General features: G+C 43.3%; 1 protein-coding gene across 1 annotated transcript in view; it reads right to left on the bottom strand.

Moving 5' to 3' along the window:
* The window catches only part of notum2 (notum pectinacetylesterase 2), a 40,194-nt gene that overhangs the window by 10,070 nt on the left and 16,425 nt on the right, over positions 1–13,699 (bottom strand). The window contains exons 8-10 of the mRNA XM_041206155.1: positions 10,674–10,862; positions 6,422–6,522; positions 6,191–6,338 (exon numbers count right to left, since the gene is read on the bottom strand). Of these exons, the coding sequence (XP_041062089.1) occupies positions 6,191–6,338; positions 6,422–6,522; positions 10,674–10,862 (438 nt within the window). The remainder of the gene's footprint in view (positions 1–6,190; positions 6,339–6,421; positions 6,523–10,673; positions 10,863–13,699) is intronic.

Raw genomic sequence — 13,699 nt, 5'->3', positions numbered from 1 at the left:
TGTACACATGTTGAGTGATTTGCAGCAATTTGCCCTCTTGTAAACCCCGGAAAGGCGCTAACTCATATTTTCGATGTTTTCTAGCACTGAGAACCGAAAACTTTTCAAATCCTGGCAATAGCAAATAACTATTTAACGATAAATGGCTACATTTTCTAATGAATATATTGTTGCCTTCCATGCCAAATTAATTGGGTTATGTCAATGTCTACATCAGGCTGAGTATATAACCTAGGTTGACAATTGACAGGAGCACAGCAACAAGTCTATCAGCACAGCAACATGTCTATCATTACAGCAACATGTCTATCAGCACAGCAACATGTCTATCAGCACAGCAACGTATCTATCAGCACAACAACATATCTATCAGCACAGCAACGTATCTATCAGTACAGCAATGTATCTATCAGTACAGCAACATATCTATCAGCACAGCAACATGTCTATGAGCACAGCAACATATCTATCAGTACAGCAACAAATCTATCAGCACAGCAACATATCTATCAGCACAGCAACATGTCTATGAGCACAGCAACATATCTATCAGTACAGCAACATATCTATCAGCACAGCAACATATCTATCAGCACAGGAGCATAGGAATGTATCTATCAACACAGCAACATACCTGTCAGCATAGCAACATATCTATCAGCACAGCAACATATCTATGAGCACAGCAACATATCTATCAGCACAGGAACATATCTATCAGCACAGGAACATATCTATCAGCATAGGAACATATCTATCAGCACAGCAACATATTTATCAGCACAGCATCATATCTATCAACACAGCAGCATATCTATGAGCACAGCAACATATCTATGAGCACAGCAACATGTCTATCAGCACAGCAACATATCTATCAGCACAGCAACATATCTATGAGCACAGCAACATATCTATGAGCACAGCAACATATCTATCAGCATAGGAACATATCTATCAGCACAGCAACATATCTATCAGCACAGCAACATATTTATCAGCACAGCATCATATCTATCAGCACAGCAGCATATCTATGAGCATAGCAACATATCTTTCAGAACAGCAACATATTTATCAGCACAGCAACATATCTATCAGCATAGCGACATATCTATGAACACAGCAACATATCTATGAGCACAGCAACATATCTATGAGCACAGCAACATGTGTATCAGCACAGCAACATATCTATGAGCACAGCAAAATGTCTATCAGCACAGCAACATATCTATGAGCACAGCAACGTATCTATCAGCACAGCAACATAACTATGAGCACAGCAACATATCTATCAGCACAGCAACATATCTATCAGCACAGCAACATATCCATCAGCACAGCAACATATCTATCAGCACAGAAACATATCCATCTGCACAGCAACATATCTATCAGTACAGCAACATATCTATCAGCACAGAAACATATCCATCTGCACAGCAACATATCTATCAGTACAGCAACATATCTATCAGCACAGCAACATATCTATCAGCATAGCAACATATCTATCAGCACAGCAACATATCTATGAGCACAGCAACGTATCCATCAGTACAGCAACATATCTATCAGCACAGCAACATATCTATGAGCATAGCAACGTATCTATCAGCACAGCAACGTATCTATCAGCACAGCAACATATCTATGAGCACAGCAACATATCTATGAGCACAGCAATGTATCTATCAGCATAGCAACATACCTATCAGCACAGAAACATATCCATCTGCACAGCAACATATCTATCAGTACAGCAACATATCTATCAGCACAGCAACATATCTATCAGCATAGCAACATATCTATCAGCACAGCAACATATCTATGAGCACAGCAACGTATCCATCAGTACAGCAACATATCTATCAGCACAGCAACATATCTATGAGCACAGCAACATATCTATGAGCACAGCAACATATCTATGAGCACAGCAATGTATCTATCAGCATAGCAACATACCTATCAGCACAGCAACATATCTATCAGCACAGCAACATATCTATCAGCACAGCAACATATCTATGAGCACAGCAACATATCTATCAGCATAGCAATATATCTATCAGCACCACAACATATCTACCAGCACAGCAACATATCTATGAGCACAGCAACATATCTATCAGCACAGCAACGTATCTATCAGCACAGCAACATATCTATGAACACAGCAACATATCTATGAGCACAGCAACATATCTATCAGCATAGCAACATACCTATCAGCACAGCAACATATCTATTAGCACAGCAACATATCTATCAGCACAGCAACATATCTATGAGCACAGCAACATATCTATCAGCATAGCAATATATCTATCAGCACCACAACATATCTACCAGCACAGCAACATATCTATGAGCACAGCAACATATCTATCAGCACAGCAACGTATCTATCAGCACAGCAACATATCTATGAACACAGCAACATATCTATGAGCACAGCAACATATCTATCAGCATAGCAACATACCTATCAGCACAGCAACATATCTATTAGCACAGCAACATATCTATCAGCACAGCAACATATCTATGAGCACAGCAACATATCTATGAGCACAGCAACATATCTATCAGCACCACAACATATCTATCAGCACAGCAACATATCTATGAGCACAGCAACGTATCTATCAGCACAGCAACATATCTATGAGCACAGCAACATATCTATGAGCACAGCAATGTATCTATCAGCATAGCAACATACCTATCAGCACAGAAACATATCCATCTGCACAGCAACATATCTATCAGTACAGCAACATATCTATCAGCACAGCAACATATCTATCAGCATAGCAACATATCTATCAGCACAGCAACATATCTATGAGCACAGCAACGTATCCATCAGTACAGCAACATATCTATCAGCACAGCAACATATCTATGAGCACAGCAACATATCTATGAGCACAGCAACATATCTATGAGCACAGCAATGTATCTATCAGCATAGCAACATACCTATCAGCACAGCAACATATCTATCAGCACAGCAACATATCTATCAGCACAGCAACATATCTATGAGCACAGCAACATATCTATCAGCATAGCAATATATCTATCAGCACCACAACATATCTACCAGCACAGCAACATATCTATGAGCACAGCAACATATCTATCAGCACAGCAACGTATCTATCAGCACAGCAACATATCTATGAACACAGCAACATATCTATGAGCACAGCAACATATCTATCAGCATAGCAACATACCTATCAGCACAGCAACATATCTATTAGCACAGCAACATATCTATCAGCACAGCAACATATCTATGAGCACAGCAACATATCTATCAGCATAGCAATATATCTATCAGCACCACAACATATCTACCAGCACAGCAACATATCTATGAGCACAGCAACATATCTATCAGCACAGCAACGTATCTATCAGCACAGCAACATATCTATGAACACAGCAACATATCTATGAGCACAGCAACATATCTATCAGCATAGCAACATACCTATCAGCACAGCAACATATCTATTAGCACAGCAACATATCTATCAGCACAGCAACATATCTATGAGCACAGCAACATATCTATGAGCACAGCAACATATCTATCAGCACCACAACATATCTATCAGCACAGCAACATATCTATGAGCACAGCAACATATCTATCAGCATAGCAATATATCTATCAGCACCACAACATATCTACCAGCACAGCAACATATCTATGAGCACAGCAACATATCTATCAGCACAGCAACGTATCTATCAGCACAGCAACATATCTATGAACACAGCAACATATCTATGAGCACAGCAACATATCTATCAGCATAGCAACATACCTATCAGCACAGCAACATATCTATTAGCACAGCAACATATCTATCAGCACAGCAACATATCTATCAGCACAGCAATGTATCTATCAGCACAGCAACATATCTATGAGCACAGCAATATCTATGAGCACTGCAACATATCTATCAGCATAGCAACATATCTATCAGCACGGCAACGTATCTATCAGCATGGCAACATATCTATCAGCATGGCAACATATCTATCAGCACAGCAACATATCTATCAGCACAGCAACATATCTATCAGCACTGCAACATATCTATCAGTGGAGCAACATATCTATCAGCACAGCAACATATCTATCAGTGGAGCAACATATCTATCAGCACAGCAACATATCTATGAGCACAGCAACATATCCATCAGCACGGCAACATATCTATCAGCATGGCAACATATCTATCAGCACAGCAACATATCTATGAGCACAGCAATGTATATATCAGTACAGCAACATATCTATCAGTACAGCAACGTATCTATCAGCACAGCAACATATCTATCAGCACAGCAACATATCTATCAGTGGAGCAACACATCTATCAGCACAGCAACATATCTATCAGCACAGCAACATATCCATCAGCACAGCAACATATCTATCAGCATGGCAACATGTCTATCAGCATAGCAACTTATCTATGAGCACAGCAACGTATCTATCAGCACAGCAACATATCTATCAGCACAGCAACATATCTATCAGCACAGCAACATATCTATCGGTACAGCACCCTGCACTTCCACTCTCTGAGTTCACACTCTACACCTTCTACTCTCCAAGTTAGCATCCTGCACTGTACCATAGACTTCTCCATGGCCGCTTGAAATAAGCTTGTAATATAAAAGTTGGGTGCTGAGCTAACATTCACAGCTACAAGCAGAGATGTCCAGACATTGGTCCTGGCTACAGGAGCTGGCATGGTTCTCTATCCGCCTCTTTAGTGAAGTGTATTGTCCGCACACACAGGTCCTCAGTGAGATTTTGCTAACATCTACATGAGCTCTCAATTCTTTGGAAGGTTTATTTTGCAGAGCGCTGCTCCTCAAGTGTTGTCTCAATTTCCTCTCCTCCAACTTTTACTCTTCCTCCTCCATTAAATTCAAGAACAGGGGATATCCATTAGCATCTTTTAACAAGAACTGGAAAGCACTTACTACAGTTGGGGGAGGGGAAGGAGCATCTTACAGGCTGTCAGGTTATCATGGAGCTCTAGAGATTGAAGCCTCTTGCTTAGGCCACTCCTATGCAGGAGTTCCTCATTATCATTTATTATAATGAGCTTCCATGTAGATATAATACACATTGTGTCTACTAAACAATATCCTAGGCCCAGCCATCTTCAACTGCTTCATCAATGACCTTCCTTCCATCAAAAGGTCAGAAGTGGGGAGGTTCACTGATGATTGCACAATGTTCAGCACTATTCACAACTCCTCAGATACTGAAGCAGTCCATAGCCAAATGCAGCAAGACCCGGACAATATCCAGGCTTGGGCTGACAAGTAGCAAGTAACATTCACGCAACGCATGTGCCAGACAATGACCATCTCCAACAAGAGAGAATCTAACCATTGCCCCTTGATGTTCAATGGCATTATCATCACTGAATGCCCCACTATCAACATCTTGCAGGTTACCATTGACCAGAAACTGAACTGGTCTAGCCATATAAATACTGTGGCTACAAAAGCAGGTCAGAGGCTAGGAATTCTGCAGAGTGTAACTCACCTCCTGACTCCCCAAAGCCTGTCCGGCAAGTCAGGCATGTGATGGAATAGTCCCCACTTGCTCCCACAACACTGAAGAAGTTTGACACCTTCCAGGACAAAGCAGCCCGTTTGATTGGCACCACATCCACAAACATTCAACCCCTCCACCACCTCAAACATTCACTCCCTCCACCACTGACACACAGTAGCAGCAGTGTGCACCATCTACACGATGCACTGCAGGAATTCACCAAGGTTCCTTTGACAGCACCTTCCAAACCCACGACCACTACCATCTAGAAGGACAAGGGCAGCAGACACATGGGAACACCACCACCTGGAAGTTCCCCTCCAAGTCAGTCACCAACCTGACTTGGAAATATATCGCCGTTCCTTCACTGTCACTGGGTCAAAATCCTGGAACTCCCTCTCTAACAGCACAGTGGGTGTACCTACACCACATGGACTGCAGTGGATCAAGAAGGCAGATCACCACCACCTCCTTAAGGGCAATTAGGGATGGGTAATAAAAATGCTGGCCCAGCCAGTGAAGCCCACAACCCATAAATTAATAAAAAAATATATATTTTGCTACTTTACTCACGATACATCCCGTAATGAATTTCTCAGGTCTCTGCCCAGATTCTGGATATAGTTCCATTGGTTTTCAGTAAGAGAGTGACTTCCCAGTTGAATATTCTCCATCTTCAGCTGCTCTTCATCAAACAGCCACTGCACCACAAACACGGGGGCTGAAAGAGAACGGCACAAGTTATATAGACTACCCGACCCTTACAGAAATTCATAAATCGATTATGTTCAAAGTTTCATTTACATTTTAAGGACGAATACATCCTGTAGCCAAAGAAACACTGCCATTCATCTCCACGTCTGAACTGCTGTCTGCATCTTTCAGGAATAACACCATTCCACAACCTGCACAGAAATCTCTCGTTAGCTCATTGTAAATCTGCTACAGAATAATTATTGATCTTCAACATGACAAGAGAACAGAAGGGTGCTTTTGAATCACTTTTAAGACTCATTAAAAATCACACTTCCCTAAAAAACAGACATCTAATATTTCATCTTTATTTTATATTTTCATCATAAAATTAAAGTTCCACAATAATTCTGCTGTTGCAATTTCAAGAGCAACAAAGGAAAAAACTTGGGGGTTGAATTTCCTGCCGTTCCATCACCATAGCATCAGTGGAAATGATGTGCCAGCCCAATTTATACGTGTTAGGGTGCTGGACGTGAAGGGCAGAGCAGACTTGATGGGCTGAATGGTCTACTCCTACTCCAATTTCTGATGATCTTATTATGGAGTTGGAGAAGCTTCAAGGAAATTCATCCCCTGCAGCTTAGGCTCAATTTATACTACAGGCTTTGGAAACTCATGGGAATTTTCCCCCTGTCGGGGGGGGGAAGAGCAGGAGCGGGCGCAGGCGGGCATGCCTCCGATCAGCACCCCGATCAGGGGCACGCTGCCATTTTAAATGGGCAGGCCAATTAAGGAAGCGCTATGCCCTCCCTGTGTGGTCGGTGAGGGCGGTAGGGGGAGTCCCTCAGCTTGGAGTGCGCTCTTTTGCACATGTGCACGAAGGGGCACACAGATCTCCCTGAGGCTAAGTGCTGCCTCAGGGAGATCGGCTCAGAATTAAAACTTTAAAGGTAAATGTTTAAAAAATTTCCCTGACATGTCCCCTCATGTGACACTGTCATATGAGTTGGGACATGTCCATCACTTTAACTCAAACCTTTATTAAATAATTAAAAACCCTCATGAAACCTCATCCCACCTGTGGATGGGGTTTGATGCTTTTTCTGAAGCCCACCTGGGCTCCCGGTCTTCCCGACAAACTTAAGGTCGGACAGGCAGCCCTGTCAATGACTTAAATTGTTTTCTCAATGGCCTCAATTGGCTATTGACAGGTCAGTGGGTGGACAGCTGACTCAGCTGCACCCGTGCCGACCTGAAATTGGAGATGGCGTGGGGTGAGGTCGGGAGTTCCGCCTGATGTCATCCTGCATTATTTTACCCGTCGGCGAGCGGGCCCCATCCCCTGCTTGCCGACCTAAAGATCCTGCTCATGGTGATGGATGACCTCCCAGTAGAGGTTAGGACCTCCCAATATAGGGGCTTTTCCAAGTTATACTGCCACATTCACATTGGTGTGCAACTTGGCAACACTGGCCGGAATTTCCCACCCCCGTTGGCGTTGAATGTCATGGCGGGTTTGAGTGGACAATATGGTGGGAAGGCCAAACATCGGTTTCACACCATTGTGAAACCAGTTTACAATCGTCCACTCTGCCCGTCAATGGCCACATGTCAGGAATGTCATTTCAATACATCTGCATCTAATTACAAGCCCTGCTCACCGGAATCGATCCCCCCACGCTGGATCTTCGGGCATGCTGACATGTTTCACAACTGTACTCAAGCGACGTGCGTCTGGCGAGCTGCGCTTTGCTCGGGACTTCGAGGTTTGTTTGCCTATCTCGCTTCAGGCAGCACCCACAGTCTCAGTGCCAGGCTTCACAGGCAGCACCACATCACTGTTAGGGGGCCTCGCCAGCAGCTTCCTACCTACCAGACCAGCTGTAAGGCGGGTGTGACTTTCCAATGGCTGCAGGGTGAGGGCTGTACTGGGGAAGGAGGGGTATCCCAGGGTGTGTGTGGGGACACATGTTGATCTGTGCAAGTTGCCTCAAGATGGTGAGGGCTGAGGAGGCAGTCTCCAGAGGAGATGAGGCCAGATGGAGATGTGAGGGTGTGTGTGAGAGAGTGAGTGGTGATGTCCCTTGAGCTGGCAGTGAGTGAGATGCCAGTGAGTGTGTGATGGGTTTGTGAGTGTGTGAGTTTAGAGGGATGAGATGGTTCCTTACCCTGGCAGCACAGATGAGATCGTTCATCCTCTTTCTACACTGGATGGCCGACTTCTTGTGTGCAGTATTGGCACTGACCACCTCTGCCACTACCTCTCAAGCCGGAGTGGTGAGACTGATGGGATTCTTGCAGCCAGAGTGGGTTTGGCTACCATGTGCTTTAAGAAACTGAGCAACACAATTGACCAGAAATTGAACTGGACCAGCCATATAAATACTGTGACTACAAGAGCAGGTCAGAGGCTAGGAATCCTGTGGAGAGTAACTCACCTCCTGACTCCCCAAAGCTTGTCCACCATCTACAAGGCACAAGTCAGGAATGTAATGGAATACTCCCCACTTGCCTGGATGAGCGCAGCTCCCACAACACTCAAGGAGCTCGACACCATCCAGAACAAAGCAGCCCACTTGATTGGCACCACATCCACAAACATTCACTCCCTCCACCACCGACGCACAGTAGCAGCAGTGTGTACCATCTACAAGATGCACTGCATCAACTCACCAAGGCTCCTTAGACAGCACTTTCCAAACCCGCAACCTTTACCACCTAGAAGGACAAGGGCAGCAGATAGATGGGAACACCACCACTTGGAAGTTCCCCTCCAAGTCACTCACCATCCTGACCTGGAAATATATCACCGTTCTTTCACAGTCGCTGGGTTAAAATCCTGGAACTCCCTCCCTAACAGCACTGTGGGTGTACCTACACCACATGGACTGCAGCGGTTCAAGAAGGCAGCTCACCACCACCTTCTCAAGGGCAACTAGGAATGGGTGATAAATGTTAGCCCAGCCAGCGAAGCCCACATCCCATGAAAGAATAAAAGAAAACATGCATGCTACATGCTTTAGACATGTGCAATCCAATTTTACACAGGGTCTCAAGCAGGTATGAGGCCTTCTCCTTGCAAAGGTAAAGAGCCTGCTACCTGTTTCCAACAGGCCCCATTATGACAGGTGGCACACTTGCAGCAGGGAATGAGTGTGCACCCACTGCCTATAATATTGGACGCTTAGGCACCAGCATAAAATGGAGACCACATGAACACATTTGTAGGCCATTATGTTTTAAAGTGGAGCCATTCAGTAGTTTTTACATGCATTAGACAGCTTAGCATTTTGTAGAACCCCCCTTTATGGATATTTGTGGATATTCAGATCTTTGTTTCCTTGATTCAGATCTTTGTTGACTGGCACGTACACAATGGGCCGAGTGGCCTCCTTCTGTGCTGTAAACGTCTGTGAGTCTATATATGTTATAACCAACATTCACCTCTCTCTCTTGTGACTGTTATTTTTATTGTACCCGTGCTCACTCTATCTTTCCCTCTGTCTTTTTCACTTATGGCCTAGATCATTCTTTGTGGCCTCATCACCTCTTCCCCTCATTCTCATCAGGTCTGTAGGGGGTGTTGGGAGGGGATAGGAGGGGAAAGGAGGACAGGATAAAGGCACATACCAGCCTGACCCAGAGCTTTTTCTGGGGTCCGCAATGAGCATTTTTGCTTCTTCAGGATGCACAAAAATAAAAACAAAAAGTTTCTTACACATCAGAATGGCTGAGGGGCCCCAAACAGCTCTCACCCACCCCCCCCCCACCCACCCCCTCCCCCCACTGCCCCCCCCCCACCCACCCCACCTCACCTTTCAACTGCTGTCTGACCAATTTTCAGGCACAAGGTTTCAGGCTGTGAGTTGAACATATCTATCTCTTTCACAACAAAAACAGAATTACCTGGAAAAACTCAGCAGGTCTGGCAGCATCGGCGGAGAAGAGTTGACGTTTCTGCTGAGTTTTTCCAGGTAATTCTGTTTTTGTTTTGGATTTCCAGCATCCGCAGTTTTTTGTTTTTATATCTATTTCTTTGCTTTGGCTGGGAAAGGAAAGTAGTAATTAAAGCCAGGATGATATTCAACCTATAAATAGGCTAATGTGTGGGTGGCCGTGGGATACAATATTAGAATTTTGCAACTCCACATTGTGCATGTGTGGACTTTTCTGTTTAAGATTCTTATTCTTTGTGTAGCTATTGGCATTCAGGAAATTACATGTTTTATTGTAAAGTTAAAAATAACACACCATGGTAATCATTCTGTTGCATTTATAACAATATACCTCTCCCATTCCCATCTTGAATTTTTAGAAGCTTATGAAAGACAATTTATATATTTATAATTTATTTGTTTACCTGAGTCCTTTTTTAATGACATAGTTTGGACTGCAGGAAGTTACATCTGGGCATTCAGCCTGCCGTGGTTGTTTATTGTCCAGGAACCAGCCAGAATCTACCAAACCCCGCACCTGCACATCAGCACCCAGCTGTGCTAGAAGATGAGCCACTCGTTCAATGTTCAGCAACACTCCAGTTCCCCCGGCACTGCAACCAGATTATATACTTCAAAGCTGTAAAATCCTCAAGAACATCCAAGGGCATTTCTTAAAAGTTTCATCTCGGAAATAACTTTAATTTGTTGGATCTTGAATTTTCTAATGCATTTTTATTCTTGATGCAAATATTAATTTCATTAAAACGTCTCAGCAATCCATCTTGTGGAGAATCCAATGTAGTAATTGTAATTACATCGTTTGTTTTCTATAAAGTAATATTATATAATTCAATCAAACTGGAATCCTGTAACCAACCTTGGCTTCAACTAACACTTTTTTTGTTCCAAAATTTAAAGCTTAGAGCCAACAACTCAATAAATGTGATTTTCAAGTTTCACTTCATTTGGAACACAAGGTCACAAGATGCTTTTAACCAGCTGCAGGCTGATGCCACAGGGGCAAATCATTTATTGGCTCAAGTGTCATTGACGTTGTGTGTATTAAAGCGAAACGGCAAAGTGCAGACCGGATCATGATGGATAGGTTGAGTGAGTGGGCAAAAATCTGGCAGCTGGAGTACAATGTGGGAAAGTGTGAAACTGTTCACTTTGGCAGGAAGAATAAAACAGCAGAGTATTACTTGAATGGAGATTGCCCGCATAATTCTGAGGTACAGAGGCAGCTCGGTGTTCTCATACATGAGTACAAAATGTTAGTATGCAGGTACAGCAAGTAATTTAGAAGGCTTATGGAATGCTATCCTTTATTAAGAGAGGAATTGAACCTAAAAGTAAGGATGTTATGCTTCAGTTATACAGGAGATTGGTGAGACCACACCTCGAATACTGTGTGCAGTTTTGGTCTCCTTATTTAAGGAAGAATGTAAATGCATTGGAGGCAGTTCAAAGGAGGTTTACTGGATTGATACCTGGAATGAGTGGTTTGTCTTATGAGGAAAGGTTGGACAGACTGACCTTGTTTCCACTGGAGTTTAGAAGAGTGAGGGGTGACTTGACTAAAGTGTATAAAGTCCTGAACGGTATTGACAAGGTGGACGTGGAAAGGGTGTTTCCTCTTGTGGGTGAGTCCAGAACTAGGGGGCACTGATTTAAAGTTAAGGGTCACCCTTTTAGGATAAAGATGGGGAGAAATTTTTTCTCTCAGAGGGTTGTGTGACTTGAGGCAATGGAGGCGGAGTCATTGAATATTTTTAAGGCGGAGATGGTTAGATTCTTGTTAGGCAAGGGAATGTGGAATTCAAAACACAAACAGATCAGCCATGATCTTATTGAATAGCGGATCAGGCTTGAGGGGCCGAATGGCCTACTTCTGTTCCTATTTCTTATGCTCGTAGACCACAAAAGGGACAGAGTGCATTGTTAGTTAATATTTTCCTCATTGTTAAGAAGGGAAGTGAAAATTGAAATAAACAGGTGAGGTTTCCTTACAATTGTTACTCTGTATATTGATTTGCTATTTGTAAAATAATGCAGCTTAACAATTTGTGCCTGTTCTTAGCAGGGCCGACAGCATCTGTGGAGAGAAAGACATGGTTAACATTTTGAGCCCGTGTGACTCTTCTTCAGAGATCTTCAGTCATACAGACTCGAAACGTTAATTCTGACTTTCTCTCTCCGCAGATGCTGTGAGACCTGCTGAGTTTATCCAGCAATTTCTGTTTTTGTTTCAGATTTCCAGCATCCGCAGTATTTTGCCCTTGTTCTCATCTCACTGAAGATGGAGAAGTGGATGGAAGGAGTAAAATTCAATTTCAGTGATAGCAAGTTCTTCGCCACATCCCACAGCCAGTTTTACTTTCCAATCACTTTATCATGGATGGTCGATGTGCTACCATTTTCCCAGGAATGAAAGGCTTAACATATGCGGAACATTTGAGGACTCTGGGTCTATACTCGATGGAGTTTAGAAGGATGAGGAGGGGAACTGATTGAAACTTACAGAATACTGAAAGACCTGGATAGAGTGGACATGGGGAAGATGTTTCCATTAGTAGGAGAGACTAGGACCTGAGGGCACAGCCTCAGAGTAAAGGGAAGACCTTTTAGAACAGAGATGAGGAGAAACTTCTTTAGCCAGAGAGTGGTGAATCTCTGGAATTCATTGCCACAGAAGGCTGTGGAGGCCAGGTCATTGAGTGCATTTAAGACCGAGATAGATAGGCTCTTGATTGGTAAGGGGATCAAAGGTTACGGGGAGAAGGTGGGAGAATGGGGTTGAGAAACTTGTCAGCCATGATTGAATGGCGGAGCAGACCCGATGGGCCGAATGGCCTAATTTTTGCTCCTATGTCTTATGGTCTTATGGTTTTATTTTGTGCCCTGTCAAAATTTAGTTTTACCTCCAATCTATCTAGTCCAGATCAGGAGAGATCCTACTGTTACACCCCAAAGTTACACCATGATTTAATTAAATATTGTGCTGACCTATCCCTAAATATAAGATATTAGAACCATTTATGGGAGGGACCAGTATTAGTTGCACCTAAGGCAGAGCTGCAATTTCTAACAGCCACCAATGACTAAGTGTCATGCTGCTAAAGTTTGTAAAGTTTGATATTTAGTTAATAAAATATATTTTTTCATAATGTGTAGCTTGATTATGTTTCTCCGACAGTAATGTTCAGAACACGATACAGAAGCTTCCAAGTAGATTTAATTAAAGTACGTAGGGTAGAGTGTAGGCTGACGGGTTAGAACACAATTGTTTTAACTCTGCGATATGAGAACGACTGCATGGTCGCACAACACCTCAGAGTCCAGCTGTTGCACTGTAAAGCAGCAGGACACAGGCCTGTGTCTGCGATTCCACACGGTGGGTTTGTGATTTAACTGTGCTGTCCTGGGGTGCGGAGCTAACAGAGACAAG

Source organism: Carcharodon carcharias, chromosome 15 (genome assembly GCF_017639515.1).
Source record: "Carcharodon carcharias isolate sCarCar2 chromosome 15, sCarCar2.pri, whole genome shotgun sequence".
Lineage (NCBI taxonomy): Eukaryota > Metazoa > Chordata > Chondrichthyes > Lamniformes > Lamnidae > Carcharodon > Carcharodon carcharias.
This window is presented reverse-complemented; position numbering and strand designations above follow the sequence as displayed.